The sequence below is a fragment of the Neomonachus schauinslandi genome, chromosome 10 (genome assembly GCF_002201575.2).
Source record: "Neomonachus schauinslandi chromosome 10, ASM220157v2, whole genome shotgun sequence".
In the NCBI taxonomy this organism is placed as follows: Eukaryota; Metazoa; Chordata; class Mammalia; order Carnivora; family Phocidae; genus Neomonachus; species Neomonachus schauinslandi.
Genome location: NC_058412.1, coordinates 23,301,854 through 23,318,382, shown reverse-complemented (window position 1 = coordinate 23,318,382; position 16,529 = coordinate 23,301,854). Strand labels below are relative to the sequence as shown.

At 47.9% G+C, this 16,529-nt stretch overlaps 1 protein-coding gene across 1 annotated transcript in view; it reads left to right on the top strand.

Moving 5' to 3' along the window:
- The window catches only part of ALK (ALK receptor tyrosine kinase), a 697,757-nt gene that overhangs the window by 548,069 nt on the left and 133,159 nt on the right, over positions 1-16,529 (top strand). The window contains exon 6 of the mRNA XM_044918826.1: positions 13,493-13,624. Coding sequence (XP_044774761.1) covers positions 13,493-13,624 — 132 coding nt within the window. The remainder of the gene's footprint in view (positions 1-13,492; positions 13,625-16,529) is intronic.

The window sequence follows — 16,529 nt, the reverse complement described above, 5'->3', positions numbered from 1 at the left end:
CCTCTGACCCTCCTCCCTCTCATGCTCTCTGTCTCTCATTGTCTCTCTCGCAAATAAATAAAATCTTAAAAAAAAAAAATATTCATGATGGGGCACCTGGATGCCTCAGTTGGTTGATGGTCCAACTCTTGATTTCGGCTCAGGTCATGATCTCAGGGTCATGGGATCCAGCCTGGCGTCGGCTCTGTGCTCGATGGGGAGTCTGCTTGAGATTCTCTCTTTCCTGCTCCCTCTGCCCTTCCCCAGCTTGCAGTCACATTGTCCATCTAAAATAAATAAATCTTAAAAAAAAAAATTCACGTTGTTCAACCAGTTTCCAGAACTTTGTGACCTTGCAAAATTGAAACTGTACTCATGAAACAATTCCCCATTTTCCCCTCCCCCCAGTTCCTGCCGACCAGTATTCCATGCTCTATGAATTTGACTACACTAGTTAGCTCATGTAAGTGGGATCATACAGTATTTGTCTTTTTTTTCAAAGATTTGATTTATTTACTTGAGACAAAGAGAGAGCACAAGCAGGGGGCAAGGAAGGGCAGAGGGAGAGGGAGAAGCAGGCTCACCACTGAGCAGGGAGCCCAACACAGGGGCCAATCCCAGGACCCCAACATCATGACCTGAGCTGAAGGCAGAAGGCACGCAGGCACCTCCAGTATTTGTCTTTTTGTGACTGGTTGATTTCACTTAGCATGATATTCTCAGGGTTCACCCATGTTGTAGCAGGTGTCAGGAGCTCCTCCCTCCGGAAGGCTGAATATCGTATTGTGTGTATATACAAAATACTTTGCTTATCCATTCATCTGCTGATGAACATTTGGGTTAGTTCCACCTTCTGGCTATTGTGACTAATGCTACTATGAACATGGGTGTACAAACATCTTTTTGAAACCCCGCTCTCAACTTTTTAGATATGTTTACCCAGAAGTGAATTGCTGAATCATACGATGATTTTATTTTTAATTTTTTGGAGGAACCACCATACTGTTTTCCACAGCAGCTGCTCCATTTTCCATTCCTGCCAACAGAGTACAAGAGTTTCAATTTCTTCTCCACATCTTGCCACCATTTGATATTTTCCTTTTATTTTTTATAGTTACCATTCTTAATCTCTCACTTCTTGTGTATTTCAGTTATGTCCATGTAAAGAATGAGGTGAGAGATCATACAAACAAAAAAGGCTGATACACAGTAGATACTCGCTGCATAGTATTTCATCTTATAACTACTTCCCACCCTTCCTCCCTGCCAAGGTTTCCTCCTTCACTAGGTTTCTCTGTCACCAAGCTTTCCTCCTTCACTAGGTTTCTCTCGATTTTCTGGTTCTGAGGTCAGACTTTAAGATGAGAGTCTTACAAAAGAGCTAAAAACTAAAAAATGCAAAGAGAGTCTTGACTCCTAGCCAGAGCAAGTGACCTTGATCTTGTCATAGGAGATTTTATCCCCCTTCTAGATTCCTACCTATCAAACTGAATAACACAGAAGCTCCTCACATTTCCTCCAAGGACACCGAGCTTCCTCTTGACTCTGCCTGGAAGTGGCCCATCCCCGGAACCCTGAGAGCTGGGGGCCTGGTCCCAGCCTCCCTCCTGGTTTGGAGTCTGGAACGGGAAGTGTACTTTCTGACAGTCTCACTCCTCACTAAGAATTGGCCAGCACTTCTCACCTCCGCGCGTGGTGCTCCCAGCAGCCTGTGCCTACCCCAGCTTCCTTACCTCCCCAGTTAGTGCTCCTTCATGCTTACGCGTGTGCAGCCATCGTCCTGAATGGGATGGCAGCATGTGAGCGAGGTCTTTAGAAACAGAGAGGGCCACAGCCACTGCCATGAGCCTCTACATGATTTGCTTTTTATATGGACAAATCCCAACTGTGTATGCATGGAGCCGTGGGAGGTGGGGCTACATGGAGGTCCTCCTCAGTGAAAGGTCTTTTCTCTGAAATACCAGTTGTAAACTATGAATAAAACAGAAATCCTGCTTTGGAATCCATTGTCAAAAATTACTTATTAAAAACATCTATTTACCTGTTCTTTCAACAAACATTTATTGAGCACCCACTCTATGCTAGGCAGTGTTTTAGGAACTGAGGATTCCATCCCCTTAATGCCAGTGGGGGAGAGACAAGCAATAAGGGAGCTAATAAGGAAAGTGTATGTTGCCCAACTGTAAGTAGAAGGAGAAACAACACAGCAGAAAAGGGACATGGGAAGTGTCTAGGGTGGGGGGCAGGGGAGAGATTTTAAATAAGGTTACCAGGGAATGCCTCACTGAGAAGTTAACATTTCAGTAAAGACAGGGAGGTGAGGGAGTGAGCTCTTACAGTTTTGGTGAGATCCTGTATAAATGTCAGGTGGTTTAATAATAAAATAAAACCTTAATGATTTGCTAGTGGTTTACAAAGTACTTTTCCTTAGGTGTCTGATCCCAACCACCCCCAACAGAGATTTTTGCCTGGCCCAGGGGACAAGCTATGAATCCTGATATTCAGGTCCCATCTTCTTCCCCCATGCCTAGACCCTGGCTTATCACCTACCTGAGTATATCATCTCCCTAAAAGCATATTACCAGCCCTTTGAGGGACTAGAATCCAGCCCAGAATCCCAGCTAGCCTCTCTCTCTACCCCTCCACGGTTCTCTGAGACTGCGAGCTTGCTTGCCCAGCCTTGGTCTCCAGCCTGTTGCATGCATTCTCTCTCTGGTGCCCTACTTGTTTGCAGTCCATGATCCTCCCTCTTGTGTATCAATGGGGCTTCTAACGTGGCCTCTCCACCTGGTGGGTCTAGCATACTGATTAAAAGCATGGGCTCTGGAGTCAAGTGGACGTAAAATCCTGCCTCTGTGACCTTGGGAATGTTTTTACAAATCCTTGGGTCCCGGTATATAAAGCCGTTAAGGCAGTACCTAGGAGATGACAGGCATTCACTAAAGGGTGAGGGTGGTAGTTATTATTACCACGATTGCTCTCCATTCCAAGCAGCCTTCTCTGCCGCGCAATCTGCTTTGTGGTCTCGGTTGTCGCTGTAATTTGTTTGTGATTAGTACTAATTCTCCAAGGTACGACTGGAATTGTTCATTGTTTACTGAACAAACAAGAGGAGAAAACGACATATTATATGGGGAGCTGTGGTGCAGAATGGTTAAATATCACCGCTTTTCAGGGAGATTAATGGTAAATGTGCACAGAGGTCATTTATAATATTAAAAATAAAATTTTTGCTGGGTCTTTTCAGCAAAGCAATGAAGATAAATGTCGCATAGAGAAACCTTGGGGAAAGGGCCATGCAAAAACATCAAGGGCCTGTTGAGACTACAGAGGGATGAGAAAATTTTTAATTTCTTAAGAGAGCTCAGCCATGAAAACAAAACACAGTCGGCTTTCCTACAGCTGGCCTACAGGAATCTTTGTGCCTCTTCCTGAGTTTATATGGAGACTGACTTTGTCTGAGGAATTGGGATTTTGAAGCCAACCCTCAGTGGCTCTGTCACGTCAGCTGGCTCTGTCACGTCACCATGGCTTCCTGTTGCCTCTCCAAGCCATTCTCTCTAAATTGCTCGGAATGATCTTTTAAGAAAATGAATCAAATTGTTTTCAAATAATTTGAGACTTGTCTAAACTCCCTAAGCAAAATCCACACCCTTCACAGCCTTCAAGGTCCTGCCTAATTGGGCCTCTGCCTTCCTCCTCATGGCCCTCTTAACCCTCTGTGACCCTTCCAGCCACACTGGCCTTTGCTCTGTTTCTAGATCACGTGCATCCTCGCTCACTCTGGGTGTTGCGGTTCCTGCTCCTCCAGAGCCTTTTTACATGGCTGACTCTCTCATATCCTTCGGGGTTGGCTCAAGTATCACCTCCCCAGAGAGAACTTATACAGCCCACCTGTCAAACTAGGTCACCCACGTTGCCCCCTAGTCACTACTCCTAACCCCAGTGCCAAGCTTTCAAAAGAAGCTCTGAACATAGTTGTTCAATAAACCAAAGACAGAGTTGGGGGGCAGGGAGATGTCTTCAGTGTAACCTAAAGAATTAGCAATTTCCAGAATGCAAGGAAATTCCACCTCACCCCATTCTTCTGCTCAAAGTTGGTGATCTATTCTGCATTCCTTCCCCATATATTCATTAGTGCTTGCTGTGTGCCAGGCACTCTCCAGGAGATCAAACAAGGAAGACAGACCCCCTGCCTCCAAGAGTTTAGAATTTAGTGAGAGAAACTAACAATGTAGACATAATCGCCCAAGAGGGGAGGTGAGTGCACAGTTAAAGGTATGGAGCGATTGCCAGTGCACCCCAGAGGGAGGCACACGTCTTTCTTCAAGGGAGAAGAACAAGCAATTGGGGAAAGTGATATCTGAGTTAGGAGGAATTGCTCAGATGGAGAAGATGATTCTAGACAACAGAATAGAGTTACACAGAGGCTGTAACCATGGCTGCCTGTTCCAGAAGCTGCTAGTCGTGGTGTTGAGCTAAAGATGTAAAGGAACAGGGTGAAGCTGGGAATGTGGGCTGTCACGGCTGTGCAAAGCCTCAATTTGGTTCGAATGCCATGGAAACCAGCAAAGATGGAGGATTAAGACCTAAAGGAAGCCGGGCTCAGAAAGTTCACTCCAGTGGTGGGGTGACGCCAGAGACAAATCGTCTTGAAAATTCATCACTGCCATTCTTTTTCATAGCTATGTTTGTGTTGCGGGTTACTACTGGGTTTGTTTCTATCATGCGTTGTAGATATTTGCCCCTACTGTGGGATGGGGGATTCCCAAAAGTGCTGTTTGACCCCAAGACTGGGACTGTTCAACCTCTTCATTGACCCCTTCCCACCCACCCTCCATAGCCAGTTCTCCCCAACTTCCTGGGATACTATCTGAACTTAGCTGATAATAAGCCCACATACTGGGGCACCTGGGTGGCTCAGTTGGTTAAGCGACTGCCTTCGGCTCAGGTCATGATCCTGGAGTCCCGGGATCGAGTCCCGCATCGGGCTCCCTGCTCGGCAAGGAGCTTGCTTCTCCCTCTGACCCTCCCCCCTCTCATGTGCTCTCTCTCTCTCATTCTCTCTCTCAAATAAATAAATAAAATCTTAAAAAAAAAAAAAAGCCCACATATTGTGTTATGGACACCATTTCATTCAGTCCCCCAAAAAACCCTGTGAATTAGATAGTATCCACAACTTACAGAAGGGAAAAGCCCTCTAAACTATGTCAGAGTTTGTACCTCTAGCTAGTGATGCGTTGGGCCTGCTAAAATGAGAACAGAGGCGGAATCTGGGTGTGAAGGGAACTCTGAGAACCCTGGACCAAGGAGGAAGTCATCATGGTGAGATAGTGGGTGGTGCCATGAGGCTCAGGATTCTTCCAAAGGGAGAAGGAACTGAAGATCCATTTATTTCTCCAACACAAGAGGTTCTCAGACTTTGGTGTACCAGTTGTCACCCAGGGAGCTTGTGGAAAATGCTGGTTCCAGAGTCTCACCCCCAGATATGCTGAATCTGTAGGTCTGCAGTAAGGCCTAGGAAATAAGATAGTTACCAAGCTCATATGACTTTGATGCAGCAGGGACATGCCATCAAGGCAGTAGCCTAAGCCCATGATAAACACAAATGGCTGGCTGTAGAGGGTCTACAAACAAGGAAACTGAGGCCCAGAGAAGTGATATGCCCATGAAGTCCGAGGCCTAATGGCAGATCCAGGCCTCCAACCAGCTCTCCTGACTCCCAGCACAATGCTTTCTTACCCAGCCCACTGGGGTCCTCCATACCCAGGCCCTCTCCTTGCCAGTTTGCATTTTGAGTAGGAACCCCAGATGCCAGTTCTTTAATGAGGTTGTCCAACTACAATTTACAAGGCCCAAAGTCCTCAACAGGACTGGTCTCTGCCAGGCTTAATTTACACAGTTCACAGGCCTTCCAACGCCCCCATTAATGCCAGTCTGGTGGTGTCAGCTATTAGTCTATGCACAGTCTGACTACACCCTCACCATGCCACCATCCATTTGCACATCTCTGGGCTTCTTTTCCCTTGAGCACTTGATTCTCCTTGTCCTGGAAAACGTGAAGTTTCCACCAGGAGGTGGGAGCTGGGTACCACCTCTGGGGTCCAGCTGCAGCCTGGCTCCTGACCTCCCCACCCTCTGGAAGCCAGCCTCCTCCCACAAGCCATCTCCCCTTCTCTTTAATTTAAAAGCAAGACCCCCTTCTCGCTGACACAGCACTCAATTTTTCCCCTTTAACAAGTGGCATCTGTTAGGCAAGAGCAAGCAGGTGGGAGAGGCCTGAAAGCTGATACAAATGTGCCTTTTTTAATGCCACATAAATCACCTTAATTAAAAATTAATTAAGCGCCCTAAAATTTGACATTCATTTAAAAAAGAAATTTGAGTTAAGAGAGTTGTGTCCATTTCAAAGCATCAAATCTCCAAGACACGACTGAAGGAGGAGAGCAGATGTGGGTTTCTGTTTTGAATGCACAATTAGGGAAAATGAGTCATTCCCGGGGAGCAAACCCCCCAAGTCCCCTGTGGGGCAGAAGAGCACCTCATGTAACCTGACCCGGGGCACACGTGTCTCCAGTGCAGATCCAAGCTCATTTCTACTGCATCCACAGAGGAGATAAATGGTCAAACAAATGTGACATGCTGTTTGTTGTTTCAGGAGAGATGTTCCAGGGTGCCGATGACAGATGACTGAGACAGGAAAAGCCAACATGAGGCAACTAAGGGAAGCTTGCTGGGCAAGTGAGTGGCTCAGTTAAGATGCATAGCAGGGTAGCAGGCTTCAGGGGAAAGTCATTAAGTGGTCAACATTAATAAAAATGGCACCAACTCTATCAAATCAACTTAGGAACATAGAGCCGCCGACAACCATTGCCAGAAGCCCAGAATCAGGACGTCAAGGATGGAAGGAGTCTTGGAGGTTGAAGTTACACTCTCACTTTACCAGGGGACCCTGGAGAACCATGGAGGTACAGGACCCACCTAAGACACACAGATCCTCCAGCCCTCCAAGGAAGTGGTTCTCAACCCTATGTCCATGAGAATCACCCAGGAAGCTTCTAAAAATCACCAGGGCCAAGGGCCCCTCCTCCAGAGGGACTGATTTCACTGATCCAGCCAGATCATCAACAGTATTTCTAACTTCCCAAGCGACTCCCATGGGCAGTCAGGGAGCTGCTCCAGAAGGTGATGTAATTTGCGTCCTGGGAGAGAGATTCCACCTGGGACCATGTGACCCAGATCTGGGCCCTTCCCCTGTGATTTGCTAGCTGTTGAGACCTCCGGCAAGGCACCTCGCAAGGAGCTGGTTGCATTTTGTTGTGCCTTACTCTTTAAAAATCATTTCTCTCTACATTATTTAATCTCTCAAATCCTCGGTCTTTTGTTTAATCAGATGGGGATAAGAATAAATGTCCTACCAGTTGTTTCTGAGGTTCAAGCAAAGAAGGCTTAGGAAGGCACATGGTAAGGTGTTAAAATGCTCTCCAAGGGTAAGGAATGATGACAGTTTACTATCCCCAGTGCCTGAGATGTTATTCTGGGAAGAACTGCCTTTTTGAAGGTAATAAATAAATTCCCAGAGGAGAAGACCCTTATTAACGAAAGATCCTGGAGCACCAGCTCTCCCCAGAGTTGATCTCAGCTCTCCATAATCTTTCTGTGACTCGGGCATTTGGCATTTCGGTGGTTACCAGGAGTCACTGGCGCCATGGCCGGAAGTGATTGGGAAGTGCCAACAGAAGTGTCTTCCTCATGCTCTGGAGCAGGCTCTGACCATCCGGGACCTCGGGTTACCCTACCACACAAGCTGGAATAACCACTTGACAGCCACCGAGGGGATGCTGTTAGGAAACTCAGGCCCTTGATTAAAACCATTCCCCAAGGGTACTTTACTCCTTGGAATTTATGGGCCCCATAAAGAGAAGAACTTGGGAAGACAGAGCAGTTGTTTTCTGTTGCACCTCATTAGTTTTGAGTTTGGGCTGGCAGTAGAGATCAGAGTGCCGGGCGTCCATCTAATTGAATCTCTCACAGGCATAAAGTTCCCCGTGGTACAGGGGAGGAGGCAATGTCAGGGAGCCTGGAAGTCTCTAGCCAGGGGAGAGGGATGGGGAGGAGTTGGTAGAAGCAGGGGCTGAAGGAGAGAGCTTCTCTGGGCTGCAGCTGTGCAGCAGGGAGCTCCTGGGGATAAACTCTGTGGCCTCCAGAGAGTGAAAGCAGCCCTCCCTTCCAGCTACCAGACCCCTCCTTTGGTGAGGTTTATGGTCGCAGGGGAGGGATACCGACTTCCTGCCCTTCTGTACCCATTGTCACCGCTCCTGAGGACCCCCATCACCCAGGGGGATCCCACAGACAGACACAGTACAAAAGATAGAGAACAAGGTGTCAAAGCCCTGGGCGAGCCATGTAAGCACTCCGAACCTTTGTATTCTCCACTATAAAATGAACGCAAGATACCTCCCACCCATAATACATCATTTCAGTTCAAATCCCCAATACCGGAGTGGGGAGATCTCTGTGGAAGGCGCTGTTGGAGACTCATGCAGATAAGACTTGATACCTCCCTTCAAGTCACTTATAGTTTGCTGAGGAAGACAGGCATACAAACAGCTAGTTACAACATCAAGCAGAATGTCCGCCACATTCAAGCAAGAAGCCCAAGTGAAAGGACAGTTCATGGAAGGGAGAGAATGGGGCACTCCATGAAAATGTCGCAGATGAGCTGGGGAGATCTAGATCCCCATTGCTGCAAAATGGGGAGTTGGCGGAAGATGTTCCCAAATGCCAAGGCAGCCTTAGCAATGGTGGGACAACCCTATGACTACCAAGGTTGACCCACGCACTGCCTACCAACCCCACATGGAAGAAACTCTGGAAGCATAAAAGACAAGCGATCACCAAGGAAGCTATGGATAGTTTTGGATGACATACAAGTTTAGAACTCCTGCGTATCAAGATGCATTATAGACAGAATGAAAATACACACTGGGGGAAATTGTCAAACATATAACCAAATATTTCACATCCTTATCAATAATCTCATACACTTCAACAGGAAAACATGAAGAACCCAACAGATAAATTGGCAAAAGGAATTGGACAAGTCCCTAAAAGAGTACAATAAAGCTAGTAACATGCGGGAAAATATCCAGCCTCACTAACTATCAAAGAAATACAAATAAAACAGCAGGGAAATACTTTGAGTTAAAAATAAAAACCGTGATAATATTCAGGGTTGGCCAGGATGGCCAGGATGTAGCAAGAGGGGCGTGCGTGTATGAACGCAGCTGGTGAGAGTGTAAATTGGATTAACTTCTAGAAAGCAATTTGGCAATATGTATCAAGGGCCTTTAAAATGTTTATACTCTTTGATTCAGTAATTCCACTTCTGGGAATCTATCCTTTGAAAATAATCTGAAATGTGGGCAAAGGTTTATGCTCAAAGATATTCTTCAAAGTGTTATTATAAACAGCCTAACAATCCAGTCATTGAATAATGTTTAAATAAATGATGGTACATATTACGAAGGATCGTAGCCATTAAAAAGTGTCCTTACGGGGAATTTTTTTTTCTTGTGGGGAATTTTTAAAGCCTGGGAAAAGCTTGTGATACAACCCTAATTATTTTAAGGCCTATATACATATGACACAGCTATACACACTTGGAAAGCATCGGCCAAAAACATTAACGAGAAACCTACCAAGATGTTAAAAATGCTGGCCTCTGGGCAGTGGAATTCTGGGCATTGTTTTTGTTTCTTTTTACCCTGGTTTCAAGCTTTCAACAATAGGCCTATATTTTTCAAATGAAGGAAGGTGAAAGAAACTAGGAGACATATTCAGGGAATGACAAGTAACTGGTGCGTGAAGCACGCACACGCTCACGGTGAAACTTAAGGCCTAATCACAAGGTGTGAATCAAACATGACACAATTTTCATTTGTCCCACAGGTGGAGGAAGACTTCGCAGATTTTTTTATTTCCCTAATGTCTTTGGTACTGCTGGGCGTGAGGGGGATAAGGTCCTCATTATGTAATGATCCCATAGAGGGCATAAGAAGAAAATGTTTGGGGGCGCCTGGGTGGCTCAGCTGGTTAGGCGACTGCCTTCGGCTCAGGTCATGATCCTGGAGTCCCGGGATCGAGTCCCACGTCGGGCTCCCTGCTCAGCAGGGAGTCTGCCTCTCTCTCTGACCCTCCCCACTCTCGTGCTCTCTATCTAATTCTCTCTCTCAAATAAATAAATAAAATCTTAAAAAAAAAAAGAAGAAAATGTTTGGGAAACTGGGAAATCACCGAACAAGATGAAGGAGAATTCTTATTATCCTAAATGTCCTTGCGCTGAAGGAGGGGCAGAGAGGACAGGCAGCGTCGCCAGCAGGCAGGGCCCGCCGGCTACGGTGGACACACCAGTCTGCCCTCAGGAGCGGAGCCCATCTGGAGGCCACTTGCCTGCCACTGCCCCTCACCCTCCCTTAGTTGGGGCTCCCGCCTCTTAAGGGGGAAACACAGAGCTGCCCTGTTCTGGTGGCTATAAGGTTTAGCGCACAAGCAGGTGAGATGCCTGGCGCTGTACTTGGCAGGGAGCTGGTGCGCCATATTGGATACCTGGTGTCCTTGCTGGGCCCCTGCTTCCAGGGACAAAGACCACAGCCGCGCCCAGCCAGTTGGCCTCCATCGGGGCTTCAGGGAGGACACCCCTCCTCCAGCTCTGCCAGGGGGGAGACTGCACTTTCTGGGGACCAGCACCTGTTCCTTAGAAGCACCGCGTTGCCCAGCTTCCGAGACGCCATGACGGACAAGTGGGAAATTCCTGTGCAGAGTTAAAGTGATAAAATGAATTTGGCATTTTACCTTTGAAAATGAGCATCGTGTCTCCTGTCGTTCCTTCCGTATTTTGATCCTGAGAGCTGAATATTTGGAACTGAGAGGGGCGGGCTGGCTTTCCATTGTGCAGTCCCCTGCACTTGGATCAGGAAAGGATTTGGAGGGAATATTGTCTCTGTGCTCAAGGCACAGAGATGGAGAGGGTAGTGTTTCTCCTTCTGTGTGGAGGAAAGGCAGAGATGTGTAGTCCAGGGAAGCAGGAAACACAAAACAAGCTAAGGAACAGAGTAGTTGATCTAAAGCCATGCGGGGCCTCGGCTGACTGAGCCCATGACTGCATCTGGTGTCAGGGTTAGCCGGTGTATTCGCCCCCTGGGGCCACTATAACAGACCACCACAAACCTAGTGGCTTAAAACAACACCCATTTATTCTCTTCTGGTTCTGAAGGGCAGAAGCCCGGAATCAGTTTCACTGGGCTCAAGTCAAGTTAGAGGCAGGGCCGGCTCCTTCTGGAGGCTCCAAGGGAGAAACGGTTTTCTCACCTTTTCTGGCTTCTAGAAGCTGCCGGCATTCCCTGGCTCGTGACGCCTGCCTCACATTTCTCCAGACTTGCTTCCATGATCACATCTCCTGCTTCTTTCTGTGACTTTCTTGCCACCTTCTTCTAAGAACCCTTGTGATCACACCTGGATAATCCAGGTATTTTCCCCATCTACAGACCCTTAACTTAGTCACTTCACCAAGTCCCTTTTGCCACATAAAGTAATATTCACAGGTTTTGGGGATTCGGATATGGCTATCTGGGGAGCCATTATTCTGGGGGTTACTACAGGCAGGTAACCTAATGTGCAGGCTTTTCACGAACACTCCTGGGGCCAGGCACTGGTGAGGGCTGGAGGGACAACACAGAGACACTCCAATGACGTGGGGAAGAAGATGGGGCCATGCACACATGTTCTAGAGCTAGGGGGCATGGAACCATGGAACCAACACCCAATGAGGCTTGAGCAAAGGTCTGTCGGAGAGACAGAGCAAGGTGAGACAGGAAAGGAAATTGGGGTGCAGAGCACAGAGGACCTTGAAGAGCAGGTTGAAGAGTTTGGATGTGATCCCCTGAAGGAAGCAGGGCCTGTGTTTCCCATGCCCGGCAGTTACAGAGAATCCCCAGCCAGGCCGGGGGCCCATCTGACAACGGTGGTGGCCTGTGCTAGCCACTAACAAATTGAGCCTTATCTAGACTAGTCTGCAAAAGAGGCCCCAAGGCCACTTCCAGCGCTCCCCTTCTGTGACATGGAGAGAGCAGCTTTGCAGTCTGACAGGCTGGGCCTGCAACCCACTTACCAGCCTTAGAGAAGTCACTCCACCTCACTCACTCAGTTTCCCCACTCAGGAAATTGGCACTGATAAGACTTACTTAGCCTCTTGACAGATGTGCTGAGGTATGCAGAGGATTCTAGAAGCAAACAACCTGGACTTGATCTTAGTTTCAGTGGGAACTGAAATGAACCAGAAAATCATGGCATTTCAGATAGTAAAGATGATCTAACCTGCAGAGCCCACATCACAATCAGCTGGGAGGCTTTACTGAAATAAAATCTAATAAAGGGGAGTCTACTCTCACAGCCAGGGTTGGAGAAGTACACCCCTTATGTGAAGCTCAGAGAGGCTGTGGGACTCGGCCAAGTGGGGGTCTTGGTTCACCCTCTCACCCACCCAGCTGAGCACTGAGAGGGTGGGATGGGGATGGGGAGACTGCGGAAGCACCAGCCATCATGGGGAGGGAGCTAGAAAAGAGGACAGAATGCAAAGCCACCAGACTTGGGGGTTGACCCAGGTGGGCCCACCTGCTCATCTCCACAGGAGCCAAAGTTTCCCCCATCCAATACAAACCAAGAGCTAGAGGGCAGGAGTCACACTCAGAAACACAAACCAGGCCCTTGCTAGGTTAGCCCCAGGCAAAGGCCCCCATTTAGAAGGGCAGGCTGGTGCAGGCCAACTTAAGCCTGGCTCTCCGGGATCACAGGTTAATTCATTACCATAACCCATTTTTCTTGATACAGAAATAACTGCTGATATGTTCATTATAAACTGCTCCTTCCCCCTTCTGCCACTGGATAATATGTGAGATTTATGATTTATATAAAAATTCCAGAATGGACCTTAGAAATATCATCAGAATCCCTCCTTTCATAGATGGGGAGACAGGGGGCCAGAGAGAAAAGGGATAGGGTCAGCTTCACACAGCTGGTCCAACACTAGAAAGTGTTGCATGTTTCTAGCATCATTCCAATGGTGAAGCTGGGGTCAAGAACATGTGGGAGATACATTGGACCAGATAGGCTTCAAATCTGACCTTGCAGGTCGAGCTGTCTCTACCCACAGGCTCTCTACCTGGCACATTGAAGCCAGGGGTTGAGGACCCCAGAGTGTTGAGGGAACATGGACCAAAACCTGGGGCCACTCTGCTAGTCACCATCACTAGAAAGTGAGGATTCCCCCAGGGGGCTAGGGGATGGGGTGTTAAGGCTGACATCCTCTCAGCCTCCTGGTGTTGGCCCTGCGTGTAACCAGATTGAGATGTGGGCATCCCAGTGGGATGCGACAGGGCAGAGCGATGCTGTTGCTGAGCCTTCCCACAGGGCCACCCAAACTGACCAAGGGCATGTGTCTCTGTGTGTTCTCCAGGAACATCCCCGGGCTCCAAGATGGCCTTGCAGAGTTCCTTCACCTGCTGGAACGGGACCGTCCTCCAGCTCGGGCAGGCCTGCGACTTCCACCAGGACTGTGCCCAGGGAGAAGATGAGGACCAGCTGTGCAGTGAGTAGATGGGGGAGTAGATGGGGTTGCACCGCCTGCCCCAGCCCAGCCCATGCCTTCAGCCCCCTGCCCCCATCACCCCAGGCACATGAGCTTGGACGCCCTTCCTCACGTCCAGTGCCACTCGTGTCCTCTCAGTGGTGACTTCCAAAAGCTACACAGTCTTCAAGAGAAAGAGCTAAGTTAAGAACCAAACAAGGTCTTGTAAGTTATGCTGTCAGCATCCTCATGGCACAGAGAAGATGTGCAGGGTAAAGCCTCACTCAGGAACATGACATTAGAAGCCCTCTGTGCCCACACTCCCCGCCCTCTTCAGGCCGTCTCTTCGACCGCCCACCTGGTCCTGCCATCCGCCCCAGCTTCCATGCACCCCAGCCAGCTGGATCAGACCGCTTCTCTGTGGCTTTGCTCAGGCAGTACCCCTGGCCCAGAAGGCCCTTTCCTTCTCTGGTCATGTCTGCTCCTCCAAGACTCACATCCAGGGCACCTGGGTGGCTCAGTCAGTTAAGCATCTGCCTCAGGTCAGGTCATGATCCCAGGGTCCTGGGATCGAGCCCTGCATCGGGCTCCTGATCAGCAGGGAGTGAGCTTCTCCCTCTCCCTCTGCCCCTCCCCCTGCTCATGCTCTTTCTCTCTCACTCTCTCTCTCTCAAAGAAATAGAAAATAAAATCTTAAAAAAAGAAAAAGACTCACCTCCAGAGTCAGTCCTTCTGGAAAGACTCCTCTAATCATTCCCACAAGTATCACCCCAACAAGTACAGTTGGTTCTTCTTCTTCTGGACGCCCCCCCCATTTGGTGCATCCATCCATTATTTTTTATTAACAGCTGTTTAGAAATATAACTCATATTCCATACAATTCACCCATTTAAAGTACACACTTCAGTGTTTTTGAGTGTGGTCACAGGACTGTGCCACCATCACCACAATCTGATTTTAGAACATTCTTATCACTCCAAAGGTAACCGCTAGCAACCTTTCTTCGTTTCCCTCCAATCTCGCCTCCCCTACTCCCCCCACGATCCACTAGCCCTAAGCACACCCTAATCTACTTTCTGTTTCTATAGATTTGCCTATTTGGGGCATTTCATATAAATGGAATCATACGATACGTATTCTTTTGTGGTTAACCTCTTACACTTGGCATAATGTTTTCAAGGCCCATCCCTGTTTGTCATGTGTAAGTACTTCATTCCTTTTTACTGCCAAATACTATTTCATTGTATGGCTAATAGCACATTTGTCCATCTGTTCATCAGTTGATGCACATTTGAGTTGTTTCTACTTTCTGGTTATTACGAATTATGCCGCTTTGAACATTCGTGTACCTGTTTTTGGATGGACGGATGTTTTCATTTCTCCTGGGCATCTACCTAGGAGTAAATTGCTGGGTCAGCTCTGTATTTGACACTTTTAAAAACTTCTAGGCTGTTTTCCAAAGTAGTTACACCACCTGACGTTCCACCGGTAATGTAAAAGCTTCGAGTTTCTGTACAACCTTGTCAACACTTATTGTGATGTCTATTGATTTTTGCCAGTCTAGTGGGTGTGCATCCACTCCATTTCATGAGGTGGTTTCCATGTCTGTCTCCCTGTCTGTGGGCTGACTGAATCTGGTACTCTCCCCCAGACCAGTATCTCCTGGCACAGCCTAGGGAGTCACTATTTGTTGACTTAAAATGACTAAATGTTGGGAAACTTGTCCCCATAGACAAAAACAAATTGCTGAGGTCTCAGTGGTAGTTGGGGACAGAGTTAGACTTCCAGGCTAGTGCTCACTCCACCTGAATCTGGTGTTCTTAGCAGCTGTCTGGCTCAGAGTATACACATGTATGCCAGGGGAACCACAAACACTTATAAAACCCATATATTATGAGCTAGAAAATGTACTAGAGCCTACAGCAGAGATGAATAACACAGCCTCTGTCTTCAGAGTGCTGAAAATCCAGCATAGGGGCAGGGAGTGAGACCACAGAGTCCCAGCAGGGACCAGATCTGGCCGGTGTGTGCCTGGGGTGCTGTGGGGCCTAGACACAGAAGCAAATGCCTCAACCTCTCAGATACACTGGCCCTAAGACCTTGTGGCCTGCAAAATGGCTTTAAAAAGTTAACGGTAACCCCCACATCATCTGGAAGACAGATTTTTCCCTTGGGGGGTGAAAACGTTTTATTTATTCTCTTTTAAATGAAGCAATAAAGAAAATCCATTTTTCAATTTGAAAAACTTCCTTTTTATATAAAACTTTCCAGTGAACTTTTCCAATCATGATGGAATTGTGGTTGTTTTGATAAAACTCAGCAAAGACTTGCAGGTAAGCCCTTTGTTTATCCCACACTGTTTCCGGTCTTTCTCACAAAGCTCTCACTATACACGTGGACCAAAATGAAGCCAGCCCACCCATGTTGCCCCAGGCAGGGTTTTGGTGTGTCTCTGTAGTTATTGGTCCCTGCAGTATTTCCAGCAGTGCATATCAGCTGTGTGATTTTGTTTTTGCCTTTTTAAAGTTTTTTGATACCCACTTCCCAGCTTGGACACAGGTCAGGCTGGCCGTGCCCTGATTTACAATTGGGAAAATGAAAGCACAGAGAAGGTAATTGATTTGTTTGGGGTCACACAACATGTCAGGAACTGAGCCATGATTAGAACACCGAGTCTGTGGGATCCAGCCCATTACTGTGGGCTCAGGGCATTTTCTTACCATTCTGGGGCTGGCATTAATGGATTTCCAGGGCCAACTCCAAGCTTGAGGACAGCCTGTCTCCCATATGGAGGGCAGGTTCCAGGGGCCCAGAGGCCTTTCCAGCCACACTTGAAAAGCTGCTCTGACCAGCTCTCAGAATGACAGCTCCACCCTGGAGAATGCCTGCCTGCCCCCCCCCCCCCCCCCCCCCCCCCCCCCCCCCC